This window comes from Oncorhynchus mykiss, chromosome 20 (genome assembly GCF_013265735.2).
Source record: "Oncorhynchus mykiss isolate Arlee chromosome 20, USDA_OmykA_1.1, whole genome shotgun sequence".
Lineage (NCBI taxonomy): Eukaryota > Metazoa > Chordata > Actinopteri > Salmoniformes > Salmonidae > Oncorhynchus > Oncorhynchus mykiss.
Window position 1 is genome coordinate 41848952 of NC_048584.1, and position 19717 is coordinate 41868668.

Here is a 19717-nt window from a genome sequence, read left to right on the forward strand (position 1 = left end):
GTTGTATTCATGACAATTTCAAATTAGCTTTCTGATCACCGTGAAGAGAGGGGGGCCTTTTAGTTCAAGAGCTGCCTTAGGGGTCTCGCTCAGTGGCCTGTTTCCGTGGTCATAGCTCAGTGGCGTGTTGCTAGCTCAGTTGCGTGGTCAAATATTCTGTCTAGAAAGGACCCCTTCTCTTTTATGAGAACAGACCAGAGAGAGCAGAGATAGTAGAGAGAACAGAGAGAACAGAGAGAGTAGAGAGAGTAGAGAGAGCAGAGAGAGCAGAGAGAGTAGAGAGAGCAGAGAGAGCAGAGAGAACAGAGAGAGTAGAGAGAACAGAGAGAGTAGAGAGAGTAGAGAGAGCAGAGAGAGCAGAGAGAGTAGAGAGAGCAGAGAGAGCAGAGAGAGCAGAGAGAACGGAGAGAGTAGAGAGAACAGAGAGAGTAGAGAGAGTAGAGAGAGCAGAGAGGACAGAGAGAGTAGAGAGAGCAGAGAGAGTAGAGAGAGTAGAGATAGCAGAGAGAACAGAGAGAGCGAGAGAGAACAGGGAGAGCAGAGAGAGTAGAGAGAGAGTGGAGAGAGAAGCGAGAACGGGAGAGAGCAGGAGAGAACAGGAGAGAACAGGAGAGGGCAGGAGAGAACAGGAGAGAGCAGGAGAGAACAGGAGAGAACAGGAGGGAGCAGGAGAGGGCAGGAGAGAACAGGAGAGAATAGGAGAGAGCAGGAGAGAACATGAGAGAGCAGGAGGGAAACTAGTGAACTGAGCAAGGCAGGGGAGGACAGGAGAGAACAGAAAGGAACAGGAGGGGTCCCACCCACTTGCTTTGTATCAGGGGTCTAGATCACTGTCACTTTTCAAATGCAAAGACATTATTTTCTACAATCACCATAGACAAGAGGGGAGGAAGGGGGTGGATGGATTGCTGAGGTGGACGGAGGTGGTTGGGTGGGTGGGGGGCAACACACACAGTCCTGGTTGCACAAGACTGTTGGAGGTAAGAAAGAAAAATAAGGTTTTCATAAAAATCAACAGTGAATACAGAGGTTCATCTGGGTGATTATTTTGGGTCTTACCAAAGATGCCCACTATCAGAGAGAAGCAGGCTAATCTGGGTTTTACCAAAGATGCCCACTATCAGAGAGAAGCAGGCTAATCTGGGTTTTACCAACGATGTCCACTATCAGAGAGCAGCAGGCTAATCTGGGTCTTACCAACGATGCCCACTATCAGAGAGAAGCAGGCTAATCTGGGTTTTACCAACAATGTCAACTATCAGAGAGAAGCAGGCTAATCTGGGTCTTACCAACAATGTCCACTATAAGAGAGAAACAGGCTAATCTGGGTCTTACCAACGATGCCCACTATCAGAGAGAAGCAGGCTAATCTGGGTTTTACCAACAATGTCCACTATCAGAGAGAAGCAGGCTAATCTGGGTTTTACCAACAATGCCCACTATCAGAGAGAAGCAGGCTAATCTGGGTTTTACCAACAATGTCCACTATCAGAGAGAAGCAGGCTAATCTGGGTTTTACCAACAATGTCCACTATAAGAGAGAAGCAGGCTAATCTGGGTCTTACCAACGATGCCCACTATAAGAGAGAAGCAGGCTAATTTGGCATTAGGGTCTCTATCTCAGTATCAACTCCCATAAGGCATCATGGTCTCTGTCTCAGTATCAACTCCCATAAGGCATTAGGGTCTCTGTCTCAGTATCAACTCCCATAAGGAATCAGGGTCTCTGTTTCAGTATCAACTCCCATAAGGCATCAGGGTCTCTGTTTCAGCCTCAAATCCTGTAATATTAAAACACATGCAGAGTGTTAGACCCGGAGTGTTAGACCCAGAGCCTTAGACAGCGGTAGCGGAGCGGTAGACCCGGAGCGGTAGACAGCGGTAGACCCGGAGTGGTAGACAGCGGTAGACCAGGACTGTTAGACAGCGCTAGACCAGGAGCGGTAGACAGCGGTAGACCAGGAGTGTTACACAGCAGTAGACCAGGAGTGTTAGACAGCGGTAGACCGGGAGCGGTAGACAGCGGTAGACCAGGAGCGGTAGACAGCGGTAGACCCGGAGCGGTAGACAGCGGTAGACCGGGAGCGGTAGACAGCGGTAGACCAAGAGCGGTAGACCCGGAGCAGTAGACCCGGAGCGGTAGACCCGGAGCGGTAGACAGCGGTAGACCAGGAGCGGTAGACCCGGAGCGGTAGACAGCGGTAGACCAGGAGCGGTAGACAGCGGTAGACCCGGAGCGGTAGACAGCGGTAGACCAGGAGCGGTAGACAGCGGTAGACCCGGAGCGGTAGACAGCAGTAGACCAGGAGCGGTAGACCCGGAGCGGTAGACCCGGAGCGGTAGACCCGGAGCGGTAGACAGCGGTAGACCCGGAGCATTAGACCCGGAGCAGTAGACCCGGAGCAGTAGACAGCGGTAGACCAGGAGCGGTAGACCCGGATCGGTATACAGCGGTAGACCAGGAGCGGTAGACCCGGAGCGGTATACAGCGGTAGACCCGGAGCGGTAGACAGCGGTAGACCCGGAGCGGTAGACAGCGGTAGACCCGGAGCGGTAGACCCGGAGCGGTAGACCCGGAGCGGTAGACAGCGGTAGACCCGGAGCGGTAGAGAGCGGTAGACCCGGAGCGGTAGACAGCGGTAGACCCGGAGCGGTAGACCCGGAGCGGTAGACAGCAGTAGACCAGGAAAGTTAGACAGCTGTAGACCCAGAGCAGTAGACAGCAGTAGACCAGGAGCGGTAGACAGCGGTAGACCCAGAGCGGTAGACCCGGAGCAGTAGACAGCGGTAGACCAGGAGCGGTAGACCCGGAGCGGTAGACAGCGGTAGACCCGGAGCAGTAGACAGCGGTAGACCTGGAGCGGTAGACAGCGGTAGACCCGGAGCGGTAGACAGCGGTAGACCAGGAGCGGTAGAGAGCGGTAGACCCGGAGCGGTAGACAGTGGTAGACCCGGAGCGGTAGACAGCGGCAGACCCGGAGCGGTAGACCCGGAGCGGTAGACCCGGAGCGGTAGACAGCGGTAGACCCGGAGCGGTAGACAGCTGTAGACCCGGAGCGGTAGACCCGGAGCGGTAGACAGCAGTAGACCAGGAGTGTTAGACAGCGGTAGTCCCGGAGCAGTAGACAGCAGTTGACCAGGAGCGGTAGACAGCGGTAGACCCAGAGCGGTAGACCCGGAGCGGTAGACAGTGGTAGACCAGGAGCGGTAGACAGCGGTAGACCCGGAGCGGTAGACAGCGGTAGACCAGGAGCGGTAGACAGCGGTAGACCCGGAGCGGTAGACAGCGGTAGACCAGGAGCGGTAGACCCGGAGCGGTAGACCCGGAGCGGTAGACCCGGAGCGGGAGTCAGCGGTAGACCCGGAGCATTAGACCCGGAGCAGTAGACCCGGAGCGGTAGACAGCGGTAGACAAGGAGCGGTAGACCCGGAGCGGTATACAGTGGTAGACCCGGAGCGGTAGACAGCGGTAGACCCGGAGCGGTAGACAGCGGTAGACCAGGAGCGGTAGACCCGGAGCGGTAGACCCGGAGCGGTAGACCCGGAGCGGTAGACAGCGGTAGACCCGGAGCATTAGACCCGGAGCAGTAGACCCGGAGCAGTAGACAGCGGTAGACCAGGAGCGGTAGACCCGGAGCGGTATACAGCGGTAGACCAGGAGCGGTAGACCCGGAGCGGTATACAGCGGTAGACCCGGAGCGGTAGACAGCGGTAGACCCGGAGCGGTAGACCCGGAGCGGTAGACCCGGAGCGGTAGACAGCGGTAGACCCGGAGCGGTAGAGAGCGGTAGACCCGGAGCGGTAGACAGCGGTAGACCCGGAGCGGTAGACCCGGAGCGGTAGACAGCAGTAGACCAGGAGTGTTAGACAGCTGTAGACCCGGAGCAGTAGACAGCAGTAGACCAGGAGCGGTAGACAGCGGTAGACCCAGAGCGGTAGACCCGGAGCAGTAGACAGCGGTAGACCAGGAGCGGTAGACCCGGAGCGGTAGACAGCGGTAGACCCGGAGCAGTAGACAGCGGTAGACCAGGAGCGGTAGACAGCGGTAGACCCGGAGCGGTAGACAGCGGTAGACCAGGAGCGGTAGACAGCGGTAGACCCGGAGCGGTAGACAGTGGTAGACCCGGAGCGGTAGACAGCGGCAGACCCGGAGCGGTAGACCCGGAGCGGTAGACCCGGAGCGGTAGACCCGGAGCGGTAGACAGCGGTAGACCCGGAGCGGTAGACAGCTGTAGACCCGGAGCGGTAGACCCGGAGCGGTAGACAGCAGTAGACCAGGAGTGTTAGACAGCGGTAGTCCCGGAGCAGTAGACAGCAGTTGACCAGGAGCGGTAGACAGCGGTAGACCCAGAGCGGTAGACCCGGAGCGGTAGACATTGGTAGACCAGGAGCGGTAGACAGCGGTAGACCCGGAGCGATAGACAGCGGTAGACCAGGAGCGGTAGACAGCGGTAGACCCGGAGCGGTAGACAGCGGTAGACCAGGAGCGGTAGACCCGGAGCGGTAGACCCGGAGCGGTAGACCCGGAGCGGGAGTCAGCGGTAGACCCGGAGCATTAGACCCGGAGCAGTAGACCCGGAGCAGTAGACCCGGAGCGGTAGACAGCGGTAGACAAGGAGCGGTAGACCCGGAGCGGTATACAGTGGTAGACCCGGAGCGGTAGACAGCGGTAGACCCGGAGCGGTAGACCCGGAGCGGTAGACCCGGAGCGGTAGACAGCGGTAGACCCGGAGCGGTAGACCCGGAGCGGTAGACCCGGAGCGGTAGACAGCGGTAGACCAGGAGCGGTAGACCCGGAGCGGTAGACAGCGGTAGACCCGGAGCAGTAGACAGCGGTAGACCTGGAGCGGTAGACAGCGGTAGACCCGGAGCGGTAGACAGCGGTAGACCAGGAGCGGTAGACAGCGGTAGACCCGGAGCGGTAGACAGTGGTAGACCCGGAGCGGTAGACAGCGGCAGACCCGGAGCGGTAGACCCGGAGCGGTAGACCCGGAGCGGTAGACAGCGGTAGACCCGGAGCGGTAGACAGCTGTAGACCCGGAGCGGTAGACCCGGAGCGGTAGACAGCAGTAGACCAGGAGTGTTAGACAGCGGTAGTCCCGGAGCAGTAGACAGCAGTTGACCAGGAGCGGTAGACAGCGGTAGACCCAGAGCGGTAGACCCGGAGCGGTAGACAGTGGTAGACCAGGAGCGGTAGACAGCGGTAGACCCGGAGCGGTAGACAGCGGTAGACCAGGAGCGGTAGACAGCGGTAGACCCGGAGCGGTAGACAGCGGTAGACCAGGAGCGGTAGACAGCGGTAGACCCGGAGCGGTAGACAGCGGTAGACCAGGAGCGGTAGACCCGGAGCGGTAGACCCGGAGCGGTAGACCCGGAGCGGTAGACAGCGGTAGACCCGGAGCATTAGACCCGGAGCAGTAGACCCGGAGCAGTAGACCCGGAGCGGTAGACAGCGGTAGACAAGGAGCGGTAGACCCGGAGCGGTATACAGTGGTAGACCCGGAGCGGTAGACAGCGGTAGACCCGGAGCGGTAGACCCGGAGCGGTAGACCCGGAGCGGTAGACAGCGGTAGACCCGGAGCGGTAGACCCGGAGCGGTAGACCCGGAGCGGTAGACAGCGGTAGACCCGGAGCGGTAGAGAGCGGTAGGCCCGGAGCGGTAGACAGCGGTAGACCCGGAGCGGTAGACAGCGGTAGACCCGGAGCGGTAGACCCGGAGCGGTAGACAGCAGTAGACCAGGAGTGTTAGACAGCTGTAGACCCGGAGCAGTAGACAGCAGTAGACCAGGAGCGGTAGACAGCGGTAGACCCAGAGCGGTAGACCCGGAGCAGTAGACAGCGGTAGACCAGGAGCGGTAGACCCGGAGCGGTAGACAGCGGTAGACCCGGAGCAGTAGACAGCGGTAGACCAGGAGCGGTAGACAGCGGTAGACCCGGAGCGGTAGACAGCGGTAGACCAGGAGCGGTAGACAGCGGTAGACCCGGAGCGGTAGACAGTGGTAGACCCGGAGCGATAGACAGCGGTAGACCCGGAGCGGTAGACCTGGAGCGGTAGACCCGGAGCGGTAGACAGCGGTAGACCCGGAGCGGTAGACCCGGAGCGGTAGACAGCAGTAGACCAGGAGTGTTAGACAGCGGTAGACCCAGAGCAGTAGACAGCAGTTGACCAGGAGCGGTAGACAGCGGTAGACCCAGAGCGGTAGACCCGGAGCGGTAGACAGTGGTAGACCAGGAGCGGTAGACGCGGAGCGGTAGACAGCGGTAGACCCAGAGCGGTAGACAGCGGTAGACCAGGAGCAGTAGACCCGGAGCGGTAGACAGCGGTAGACCCGGAGCAGTAGACCGGGAGCGGTAGACAGCGGTAGACCCGGAGCAGTAGACAGCGGTAGACCAGGAGCGGTAGACAGCGATAGACCCGGAGCGGTAGACAGCGGTAGACCAGGAGCCGTAGACCCGGAGCGGTAGACAGCTGTAGACCAGGAGCAGTAGACCCGGAGCTGTAGACAGCGGTAGACCCGGAGCAGTAGACAGCGGTAGACCAGGAGCAGTAGACCCGGAGCGGTAGACAGCGGTAGACCCGGAGCAATAGACAGCGGTAGACCAGGAGCGGTAGACCCGGAGCGGTAGACAGCGGTAGACCCGGAGCAGTAGACAGCGGTAGACCAGGAGCGGTAGACAGCGGTAGACCCGGAGCGGTAGACAGCGGTAGACCCGGAGCGGTAGACCCGGAGTGGTAGACAGCGGTAGACCCGGAGCGGTAGACAGTGGTAGACCCGGAGCGGTAGACAGCGGTAGACCCAGAGCGGTAGACCCGGAGCGGTAGACAGCAGTAGACCAGGAGTGTTAGACAGCGGTAGACCCGGAGCAGTAGACAGCAGTAGACCAGGAGCGGTAGACAGCGGTAGACCCAGAGCGGTAGACCCGGAGCGGTAGACAGCGGTAGACCAGGAGCGGTAGACAGCGGTAGACGCAGAGCGGTAGACAGCGGTAGACCCAGAGCGGTAGACAGCGGTAGACCAGGAGCAGTAGACCCGGAGCGGTAGACAGCGGTAGACCAGGAGCAGTAGACCCGGAGCGGTAGACAGCGGTAGACCCGGAGCAGTAGACAGCGGTAGACCAGGAGCGGTAGACAGCGGTAGACCAGGAGCGGTAGACAGCGGTAGACCAGGAGCGGTAGACCCGGAGCGGTAGACAGCGGTAGACCAGGAGCAGTATACCCGGAGCGGTAGACAGCGGTAGACAAGGAGCAGTAGACCCAGAGCGGTAGACAGCGGTAGACCCGGAGCAGTAGACAGCGGTAGACCAGGAGCGGTAGACCCGGAGCGGTAGACAGCGGTAGACCAGGAGCGGTAGACAGCGGTAGACCAGGAGCGGTAGACAGCGGTAGACCCGGAGCGGTAGACAGCGGTAGACCAGGAGCGGTAGACAGCGGTAGACCAGGAGCGATAGACCCGGAGCGGTAGACCAGGAGCGGTAGACCCGGAGCAGTAGACCCGGAGCGGTAGACCCGGAGCGGTAGACAGCGGTAGACCATGAGCAGTAGACCCGGAGCGGTAGACAGCGGTAGACCCGGAGCAGTAGACAGCGGTAGACCCGGAGCGGTAGACCCAGAGCGGTAGACAGCGGTAGACCAGGAGCAGTAGACCCAGAGCAGTAGACCCGGAGCAGTAGACAGCAGTAGACCAGGAGCGGTAGACAGCGGTAGACCCAGAGCGGTAGACCCGGAGCGGTAGACAGCGGTAGACCAGGAGCGGTAGACAGCGGTAGACGCGGAGCGGTAGACAGCGGTAGACCCAGAGCGGTAGACAGCGGTAGACCCGGAGCAGTAGACCCGGAGCGGTAGACAGCGGTAGACCAGGAGCAGTAGACCCGGAGCGGTAGACAGCGGTAGACCCGGAGCAGTAGACAGCTGTAGACCAGGAGCGGTAGACAGCGGTAGACCAGGAGCGGTAGACAGCGGTAGACCAGGAGCGGTAGACCCGGAGCGGTAGACAGCGGTAGACCAGGAGCGGTAGACCCGGAGCGGTAGACAGCGGTAGACCAGGAGCAGTAGACCCGGAGCGGTAGACAGCGGTAGACCAGGAGCAGTAGACCCGGAGCAGTAGACAGCGGTAGACCAGGAGCGGTAGACCCGGTGCGGTAGACAGCGGTAGACCAGGAGCGGTAGACAGCGGTAGACCAGGAGCGGTAGACAGCGGTAGACCCGGAGCGGTAGACAGCGGTAGACCAGGAGCGGTAGACAGCGGTAGACCAGGAGCGATAGACCCGGAGCAGTAGACAGCGGTAGACCAGGAGCGGTAGACCCGGAGCAGTAGACCCGGAGCGGTAGACCCGGAGCGGTAGACAGCGGTAGACCAGGAGCGGTAGACAGCGGTAGACCCGGAGCGGTAGACCCGGAGCGGTAGACAGCGGTAGACCAGGAGCAGTAGACTGCGGTAGACCCGGAGCGGTAGACCCGGAGCGGTAGACAGCGGTAGACCAGGAGCAGTAGACCCGGAGCAGTAGACCCGGAGCAGTAGACCCGGAGCGTGTGTGCTGTTGCTAATTTGTGCTCACAGCTATCAGATTTCTTAAAATGTATCCCAAACAGAGACTACAAATAGAATAAATAGCATCTTCACAACATTTCACCTTGTTAGAGATTTCTGAATCCGCCTTTCATTGACTCTGAATTTCCCTATTGCATTGTCCTCTATAAATATACATTCTAAAGATGCATTGTTTGATGAGAGAGGAAGAATGGAGGGGAAATCAACAGACAGAGGTAGACTGAATGGCACCATGCTGTGTGTCTCTTTGCATAACATCAGCCAGCAAGCCATATGACATCTATTAACCTCCAAGGAGATGTCCCAAATGGCACCTTATTCCCTACCTAGATCCCTATAGGACCTGGTGAGAAGTAGTGCACTATATAGGAAATAGGGTGCCCGAAAGTGATTTCCCTTCATTCCTCATACTTACAGACACTGTCTGAATGAGTCAGATGTTACAGTGACTGCTAATTGGATTTTAAATAACGCCGATTTCTGTCTCTTTGTGGGCACAGGAATTAAAGGAGGCCACAACGTGATCCAGCGAGCAGGGGTCTGACCGTACGGGACCTGCGCCAACCGACGATCCGTCCGTTGTCCCGTCGTCCGAGGAATAGCTGAGGGGACGTACCACTGTTACCAAAGTACTTTGGATTAATGTACGGCACAGGCTCACGGAGGGAGAACGTGATTCTGGGTTTCCTGCAGGGCTGGAGTACATGAGTGAAACAGGCCTGGAGTGAGCCTGTACTATCAGGATTGGTGTTGGTCCACCTTCTGGACCTTCTTTTCATCATGACTGATCAGCTTGACCACAGACCCTGAGGAGAGCCTGTAACTGCCGGAGGATCTTTCCTAAGAGGACGGGGCCTCTATGTAACACAAAGAGATCTAAGTTAAGACGATACAAAAGACTCTACAACTACTACGACTAAAACAGAACAACAACAAAAAAACAAGAAAACTCAGGCTTGCTTTTGAGAGGAAAAGCCTGCAGCTTTGTCTGAGTTTGAGTGGAGATGCTTTTTCCACCACTGACAGTCCTGGCAAAGCCTTTGATGGCTTGAGCATCTGACAAAACAAGAGGCTCAAAAAAACAAGGATCAGTTGAAGTTCAAACACACTGATCCGGGTCACAATATAACCAAGGTTATAACCAAACACCTCTCTCTCTCTCTCTCTTACTACGCAAATAAACTTAAGCTTTCTGAAAAGGACTTAATAGGAAAGATTTCAACGTAAATCTCGATTGGATCTGCTGGATCTGCTTTTTCGGTGGCTGGATATCGATTCTTTTAAATCAGGTATGGCAGCCACAGTATGATTGGATGGTGGCTTTACGCCTCGCTGACCAAACCCAGGTTTCTAATAATAGGTATAATTATGTGTGTGTGTGTGTGTGTGTGTGTGTGTGTGTGTGTGTGTGTGTGTGTGTGTGTGTGTGTGTGTGTGTGTGTGTGTGTGTGTGTGTGTGTGTGTGCGTTTTCTAATGAGACGTGAGGAGCGGTCAGGACATTAATTTTAATTGATGTCAAGTCTGGCTACCAGTCACAACTCTGACTACCAGTCACAACTCTGACTACCAGTCACAGCTCTGGCTACCAGTCACAGCTCTGGCTACCAGTCACAACTCTGGCTACCAGTCACAACTCTGACTACCAGTCACAGCTCTGGCTACCAGTCACAGCCAAGCACTGAACAGATCAGCCATGTAGGTTGGTGAATGGATGACTGACTGAGTGAAGCTCAGTTTGGTTCACCCTGTTCCACATATGGTAATGAGTCTGCAAATTAGAGAGAGAAAGAGAGAGAGAGAGAGAGAGAGCAAGAGAGAGCAAGAGAGAAAAATAGAGAGAGAGGATTTCACAACAGTTCATCACAAGGCCTGGCTTTGTTCACGTACACACACAGTCTAGCAGTGATGAAAGGCAGCCTTCAGAAAGATCCAGAAACATGTAAAACAACTAAGGCCAAGCTATTACGTTTCACAAGCTAAAGCCAAAAAGCCAAAGCACAGGGATTCAATTCAGTAGCAGGAACCCACATGCTGTAGGATTTTCTCCAAACAGGAAATGAGGGAAAGGGAAATACATTGTAAATGTATGAAGTCTCTAAAGTCTGAGGGAAATGTACTTTATATGTTCCCTGAAAACAGCCATTAGCACTCAATGCAGTTTTAGCCTTGCAAGATGCTCAAAATTTATTTTCTGTGAATTGTAAAAGTAACTATTTATATACATTTAAGTCAGCATAAGGCCTACATGTCATATCTAATATTGCAAATTAGTGAAGAACAGGCTTGATGCAGGACAATTCAAACAAACAGCATTTATTAGAAACCAGGGGTTTGGCTTCCCTGTAAAAGCCTTGTGCATTAACTTTACCCTTTCTGTCTCCTTCCTAGGGAGAAGACAACACAACCTCAAAACAAGATGGCCGCCCAATGCAAGAACTTCCTGCTCTTCTTGACTAGGGTAGGACTACTTCTGGGTCTGGCTAACCCTCTGGTGACCTCCGCCTCCTGCCCCTCGGCCTGCCGGTGTGATGGGACCTTCATCTACTGTAATGATCGAGGCCTCACCTCTATCCCTACCGGCATTCCGCTAGATGCTACTATTCTCTTCCTCCAAAACAACAGGATCAAGAGCGCCGGCATCCCCACCGATCTGAAGAGGCTAAGCAACGTCGAGAAGATCTATCTGTACTGCAATAATCTGGACGAGTTCCCCCAAAACCTGCCGATCGGGGTCAAAGAACTGCATCTACAGGAGAATAATATCCGCATGATTACGCATGCGTCGCTGGGTCAGATCCCGCTGATCGAGGAGCTACACCTGGATGATAACTCCGTCTCGGCGGTGAGCATCGAGGAAGGAGCGTTCAGGGACAGCAATCACCTGAGACTACTCTTTCTCTCCAGGAACCATCTGAGCACCATCCCGTCCGGCCTTCCGCAGACCATCGAGGAGCTGCGCTTCGACGACAACCGCATCTCGTCAATATCAGAGGCGTCCCTGCAGGACCTGATCAACCTGAAGAGACTCGTCCTGGACGGGAACCTGCTCAACAACCGCGGCATCGGCGAAATGGCTTTCATCAACCTGATTAATCTCACCGAGCTCTCTCTGGTGAGAAACACCCTTACGTCGCCGCCGGCTAACTTACCAGGAACCAGTTTGGAGAAACTGCAGCTCCAAGACAACCACATCAACCGGGTACCGGCCGGAGCTTTTGCTTTCCTCAGGCAGCTGTATCGGTTGGATCTATCAGGCAACAATCTGAGCAGTCTGCCTCACGGAGTGTTCGAAGACCTGGATAACCTCACGCAGCTCCTGCTCCGTAACAACCCGTGGCAGTGCACTTGCCGGATGAAGTGGGTGAGAGACTGGTTAAGGTCGCTGCCGACAAAAGTCAACGTCCGGGGGTTTATGTGCCAGGGACCAGACAAGGTCAAGGGCATGGCTATTAAGGATTTGTCCATGGACTTGTTTGACTGTGGAGGATCGGACTTGGGCAGGGGCCAGGGGGACCCTACCGAGACCAGCACTGTCTCTAACACCTTACTGCCCTCACAACCCCAATGGCCTTCCTTTGTGACCAAAAGACCGGTGGTGAGAATGCCTGACAGGAATAAGAACTACCGAAGTACTACGACACCGTCAGGAAGAAAGATCATCAGGATCAGCGTGAAGTCGAGCAGTGCAGAGACAGTGCACATCTCCTGGAGGGTTTCTGTACCCTTGACTGCCATGAGGCTCAGCTGGTTAAAACTGGGCCACAACCCTTCGTTCGGTTCCATCACGGAGACCATCGTACAGGGCGAGAAGAAGGAGTACCTCCTAACAGCTCTAGAACCGGAATCCTCGTACAGGATATGCATGGTTCCCATGGAGACCAGCAACATTTACTTGACGGACGAGACACCAGTTTGCATAGAGACAGAGACCAGTTCTCTGAAGGCTTACAAACCCACCACCACACTGAACCGCGAGCAGGAAAAGGAGCCTTACAACAATTCCAGTCTGCCTTTAGCCGCGATAATCGGAGGGGCCGTGGCTCTGTTGGCAATATTAATGCTGGCGTTTGTGTGCTGGTACGTGCACAGGAACAGTTCACTGTTTTCCAGGAATTGCACCTACAACAAGGGCCGTCGGAGGAAGGACGATTACGCCGAGGCGGGGACGAAAAAGGATAACTCAATCTTGGAGATACGAGAGGCCTCTTTTCAGATGATCCCCATACACCCCGTGCCCGTGTCCAAAGAGGAGTTTGTGATACATACGATTTTCCCTCCGAACGGATTGAGTCTGTACAAGAGCCCACACAGCGAGACCAGTATTAGCAACAGAAGCTACAGAGACAGCGGAATACCTGATTCAGACCACTCCCATTCATGATATTGATGACGCGGGAACATTTTGTTATAAATGAGTGCGTTCGTTGATGACATGAAACTAAAGTGGCTAAAAAACTTTGTTATTAAACACTGGATCTACAAGACTGAGTGGGGAAGCAATGTTCTTCTGTACATTTGCTCATATAATTTATATTTAAGGACATTTTATGACAAAGAGGAGAAGAAATGTGGTTCACAGATAGTAGGGCCATCACTGAGCCGCAGGTCAGTGTATGTTGTAACTAAAACTGCAATTCTATATTTTAGGGGTTGGTAGTAATTTGTATTTTTTTTTTTTTTTTGGGGGGGTGGGGCTTACGGTTACCCTAACAACCAACTATAAAAAAACAAACTCTGTTCTACTGAGATATAAAGACTTGTCAACTGTGAAAGTGGGTTTTCATTGCTGTGTTGAACAATCAGACTTTAGAGTACCTTGTAGAATAAAGCACAGGTCTTTACACTCGTTTTGTGGCTGTTCGGTTAAAATCCCAAAAAAAAGCAAAAAAAATAAAAAATGAAATGATCAAAACTAGGACCCAGCTGATTAACTGAGAAGAACCAGGGAGACAGCGGGCACTCGCTCTCTGAGGAGAGACAAGCAGAGAGCAGTCTCCTACATGTATCTGACTATCTCTGGAACCATGACTAGATATGTCCTGTTTTACTGCTGTTCATTTAGTTCCTCTGTTTGGAAAAAAACACAGAAACACGAGAGATCGAACAGACACCCAGGCGGGCACGGCTCCTGTGTGTGTGTGTGTGTGTGTTTGTTTGTGTGTGTGTGAGCGTGTGTTTGCGTGCGTTTGTGTGAGTGTGTATGTGCGTGTGTGTGTGTGTGTGTGTGTGCGTGTGTGTGTGTGTGTGTGTGTGTGTGTGTGTGTGCGTGTATGTGCGTGCGTGCGTGCGTGTGTGTGTGTTTGTGTGTGTGTGTGTGTGTGTGTGTGCGTGTGTGTGTGTGTGTGTGTGTGCGTGTATGTGCGTGTGTGTGTGTGTGTGTGTTTGTGTGTGTGTGTGTGTGTGTTTGTGTGTGTGTGCGTGTATGTGCGTGTGTGTGTGTGTGTGTGTGTGTGCGTGTATGTGCGTGCGTGCGTGTGTGTGTGTTTGTGTGTGTGTGTGTGTGTGTTTGTGTGTGTGTGCGTGTATGTGCGTGTGTGTGTGTGTGTGTGTGTGTGTGTGTGTATGTGTGTGTGTCAGGCCACAGCACAGGGCAGATGAAGCACACAGACCTTTAGGGCCATTACCCAGAATGGGATTAACCCATGCAGGGTGGCCAAGCTGACAACAGAGATGACATAAAGAACACCAACTAAATCTATTTGTTCTAGCCAACACAAAGGCTAAACTACAATGGATGACATCCTCCAGTCCCTTGTACCATATGTCATCCAAACGTTACCCTCAAACATAGCTTAGATTCACACCGGTCTGTTAAAAAAAGGTTCTATAAATAAACAACACATGGCTTTCATTTTACAAACTGAGCATCACCTATTTCCTTGTTTATGATTAGTCCCCTCCCCCCCTCCCCCCCAGATTGACTACTTCTATGTTGCCACAATTTCAAAGTTTAATTGTTCTTTATGAAGTTAGAATTTGTTCTTTACAAAGTGAATTGCTCTTTACAAAGTTGCTCAGGGATTCTTGAAACAAAATTGTCCTGTCTTTCGAGAATCCCTGAACTGAAAACCAAAGTGCTATTGAATGCCCTTTGGCCAGTCGTGTATGTGCCTTGATCCAATGCTTATTGTATTTAGCTTTCTAAGAAATCACTGACTTTTTTGTCATTCACACTTGAATATGAGAAAATATTGCAGAATAAAAATTGATAAAAATATCAAAGACTCGCTCTTACCTGAAACACAACAAGACATTTCAAAATCACAATTTCGGCCCCATTCTCAATTTGAATTCAAAACAAAATGTGTGAGGGCACAGCTTAGTTGAGGTAATTGAAGTAATATGTACATGTAGGTAGGGGTAAAGTGACTATGCATAGATAATTAACAGAGAGTAGCAGCAGTGTAAAAACAAAGGTGGGGGGGGCGGTGTCAATGCAAATAGTCCAGGTAGCCATTTGATTAGCTGTTCAGCAGTCTTATGGAGTCTTGGGGGTAGAAGCTGTTATTAAGAAGCCTCTTGGACCTAGACTTGGCGCTCCGGCACCACTTGCCGTGCGATAGCAGAGAGAACAGTCTATGACTGGGGTGGCTGGAGTCTTTGGCTATTTTTAGGGCCTTCCTCTGACACCGCCTGGTATAGAGGTCCTGGATGGCAGGAAGCTTGTCCCCAGTGATGTACTGGGCCGTACGCACTACCCTCTGTAGTGCTTTGCGGTCAGAGGCCGAGCAGTTGCCATACTAGGCAGTGATGCAACCAGTCACGATGCTCTTGACGGTGCAGATGTAGAACCTTTTGAGGATCGGAGGACCCATGCCAAATCTTTTCAGTCTCCTGAGGAGGAATAGGCGTTGTCGTGCCGTCTTCACAGCTGTCTTGGTGTGTTTGGACCATGTTAGTTTGTTGGTGATGTGGACACCAAGGAACTTGAAACTCCCAACCTGTTCCACAACAGCCCTGCCGATGTGAATGGGGGTGTGGCTCGGTGCTCCTTTTCCTGTAGTCCACAATCATCTCCTTTGTCTTGTTCACATTGAGGGAGAGGTTGTTGTCCTGGCAGTGTGGGTCTCTGACCTCCCTATAGGCTGTCTCATCGTTGTCGGTGATCAGGTCTACCACTCTTGTGTCATCTGCAAACTTAATGATGGTGTTGGAGTCGTGCCTGGCCATGCAGTCATGTGTGAACAGGGAGTACAGGAGGGGACTGAGCACGCACCCCTGAGGGGCCCCCGTGTTGAGGATCAGCATGGCAGATGTGTTGTTACCTACCCTCACCACCTTTGGGCGTCCCGTCAGGAAGTCCAGGATCCAGTTGCAGAGGGAGGTGTTTAGTCCAAGGGTCCTCAGCTTAGTGATGAGCTTTGAGGGCACTATGGTGTTGAACGCTGAGCTGTAGTCAACGAATAGAATTGTCACATAGGTGTTCCGTTTGTCCAGGTGGGAAAGGGCAGTGTGTAGTGCAATTGAGATTGAGTCATTTGTGGATCTTTTGGGGCGGTATGCAAATTGTACTGGGTCTAGGGTTTCTGGGATGATGTTGTTGATGTGAGCCATCACCAGCCTTTCAATGCACGTCATGGCTAGAGATGTGAGTGCTACGTGTCGGTAGTCATTTAGGCAGGTTACCTTGGTGTTCTTGGACACAGGCACTATGGTGTTCTTCTTAAAACATGTTATTACAGACTCGGACAGGGAGAGGTTGAACATGTCATTGAAGACACTTGCCAGTTGGTCAGCGCATGCTCGGAGTACACATCCTGGTAAGCCGTCTGGCCCTGCAGCCTTGGGAATGTTGACCTGTTTTTAAAGGTCTTACTCACATCGGCTATGGGAAGCGTGATCACACAGTCGTCTGGAACAGCTGGTGCTCATCTACTTGAGGCTGGGTTTGGACGTATGTGTGGAGAAGCCACAGTGTGGTGTGTAGTGACTGAAGCTACACTCCCTCTGTACGGTGTCACTTCATTAGATTAAACACACACACACACACACACACACACACACACACACACACACACACACACACACACACACACACACACACACACACTGTGAGCCTGGGAGGCTGATCAACCCCCAGAGAGAAACCAGATCTCACCACATCATTTGGATATAAATCACACACTGTGGCTTCTCCACACATACCACCAAACCCAGCCTCAAGCAGATGAGCACCAGCTGTTCCGGACGACTGTGTGATCACGCTTGGGACCACCGTACAGAGGTAGGGTAGCTTCAGTCACTACACACCACAGGTCTGAGCCACCGTACAGAGGTAGGGTAGCTTCAGTCACTACACACCACAGGGCTGAGCCACCGTACAGAGGTAGGGTAGCTTCAGTCACTACACACCACAGGGCTGAGCCACCATACAGAGGTAGGGTAGCTTCAGTCACTACACACCACAGGGCTGAGCCACCGTACAGGGGTAGGGTAGCTTCAGTCACTACACACCACAGGGCTGAGCCACCGTACAGAGTTAGGGTAGCTTCAGTCACTACACACCACAGGTCTGAGCCACCATACAGAGGTAGGGTAGCTTCAGTCACTACACACCACAGTGCTGAGCCACCATACAGAGGTAGGGTAGCTTCAGTCACTACACACCACAGGGCTGAGCCACCGTACAGAGGTAGGGTAGCTTCAGTCACTACACACCACAGGGCTGAGCCACCGTACAGAGATAGGGTAGCTTCAGTCACTACACACCACAGGGCTGAGCCACCGTACAGAGGTAGGGTAGCTTCAGTCACTACACACCACAGGTCTGAGCCACCATACAGAGGTAGGGTAGCTTCAGTCACTACACACCACAGTGCTGAGCCACCGTACAGAGGTAGGGTAGCTTCAGTCACTACACACCACAGGTCTGAGCCACCATACAAAGGTAGGGTAGCTTCAGTCACTACACACCACAGTGCTGAGCCACCATACAGAGGTAGGGTAGCTTCGGTCACTACACACCACAGGGCTGAGCCACCGTACAGAGGTAGGGTAGCTTCAGTCACTACACACCACAGGGCTGAGCCACCGTACAGAGGTAGGGTAGCTTCAGTCACTACACACCACAGGGCTGAGCCACCGTACAGAGGTAGGGTAGCTTCAGTCACTACACACCACAGGGCTGAGCCACCATACAGAGGTAGGGTAGCTTCAGTCACTACACACCACAGGGCTGAGCCACCGTACAGAGGTAGGGTAGCTTCAGTCACTACACACCACAGGGCTGAGCCACCGTACAGAGGTAGGGTAGCTTTAGTCACTACACACCACAGGGCTGAGCCACCGTACAGAGGTAGGGTAGCTTCAGTCACTACACACCACAGGTCTGAGCCACCATACAGAGGTAGGGTAGCTTCAGTCACTACACACCACAGGGCTGAGCCACCGTACAGAGGTAGGGTAGCTTCAGTCACTACACACCACAGGGCTGAGCCACCATACAGAGGTAGGGTAGCTTCAGTCACTACACACCACAGGGCTGAGCCACCGTACAGAGGTAGGGTAGCTTCAGTCACTACACACCACAGGGCTGAGCCACCGTACAGAGGTAGGGTAGCTTCAGTCACTACACACCACAGGGCTGAGCCACCGTACAGAGGTAGGGTAGCTTCAGTCACTACACACCACAGGGCTGAGCCACCGTACAGAGGTAGGGTAGCTTCAGTCACTACACACCACAGGGCTGAGCCACCGTACAGAGGTAGGGTAGCTTCAGTCACTACACACTACAGGGCTGAGCCACCGTACAGAGGTAGGGTAGCTTCAGTCACTACACACCACAGGCTGACTGGAGATGAATAGAGACAGAATTTACATTAACCACAGGGCTGCTCCTCACAAATACAGATATACACTCAGTTCCCAGTTTAACGAAAATGGTTCTCTCCTAGAGACAGTGAGTGAGGTGGACGTGACTTGCTATATTAAGCAGGCAGACAGGCATCGAGGCATTCAGTTACTGTTCCATTGAATGTTAGAATGGTCAAAACGAGTGACCTTCAGTCACTTTGAGCGTGGTGTGACCGTAGGTGACAGGCGTACAGTCAGCGGCAGTCCTGTGGGGGGAAAACAGCTCGACAATGAGAGGTCGAACGGTGGTGTGATCGTAGGTGCCAGGCGTACAGTCAGCGGCAGTCCTGTGGGGGGAAAACAGCTCGACGATGAGAGGTCGAACGATGGTATGCAGAACGGTATCTCGGGGGAACACATCGTTGTTCTCTGTAGCAGACGACCACACCGGGTTCTACTCCTATCAGCTAAAAACAAGAAGAAGAACCGGCTCCAGTGGGCACGCCATCACCAACACCGGACAACTGAGGAGTGGAAAAACATTGCCTGGTCCGAAAAAATATCCCGGGTTCCTGTTGCGCCATGCTGATGGTAGTCAAGATTGGGCGTAAGCAGCATGGGTCCTGGTTTCAACGGTACAGGCATGTGTCGGTGGTATAATAATGTGGGGGATGTTTGCCTGGCACACAGTAGTTCATTTGATACCAACTGAGCAGGGTTTACATGCCCCGACGAATTCAGGCTGTTCTGGAGGCAAAGGAGGGTCCAACCCGGGAAAACTAATAAACTGGCCACTGAGTGGATATGAAACACTCATAAACTAAAATATATGTACTCATAAACTAAAAACGCACTCAGAAACTAAAATATATGTACAGACACATCTACATAGTAATCCATAGGTGCATTCATAAACCCAACCATGTAGTCTTAACACACCCATGTAGAATTAACACCCAAGTAGTCTTAACACCAATGTAGTCTTAACACACCCATGTAGTCTTAACACCCATGCAATCTTAACACACCCATGCAGTCTTAACACACCCATGTAGTCTTAACACCAATGTAGTCTTAACACACCCATGTTGTCTTAACACACCCATGTAGACTTAACACACCCATGCAGTCTTAACACACCCATGCAGTCTTAACACACCCATGCAGTCTTAACACACCCATGTAGTCTTAACACCAATGTAGTCTTAACACACCCATGTTGTCTTAACTCACCCATGTAGACTTAACACACCCATGCAGTCTTAACACACCCATGTAGTCTTAACACACCCATGTTGTCTTAACACACCCATGCAGTCTTAACACACCCATGCAGTCTTAACACACCCATGTAGACTTAACACACCCATGCAGT

General features: G+C 53.4%; 1 protein-coding gene across 2 annotated transcripts in view; it reads left to right on the top strand.

The window, feature by feature from the left end:
• Positions 1 to 13441, top strand: part of LOC110499555 (leucine-rich repeat transmembrane protein FLRT3) — a 32379-nt gene extending 18938 nt beyond the window's left edge. For both annotated transcript variants that reach the window (XM_036956358.1, XM_036956359.1), the window contains exons 2-3: positions 9050 to 9838; positions 10939 to 13441. In XM_036956358.1, coding sequence (XP_036812253.1) covers positions 10967 to 12931 — 1965 coding nt within the window. In that variant the 5' untranslated portion in view covers positions 9050 to 9838; positions 10939 to 10966 and the 3' untranslated portion in view covers positions 12932 to 13441. The remainder of the gene's footprint in view (positions 1 to 9049; positions 9839 to 10938) is intronic.
• The last annotated feature ends 6276 nt before the right edge of the window (positions 13442 to 19717 follow it).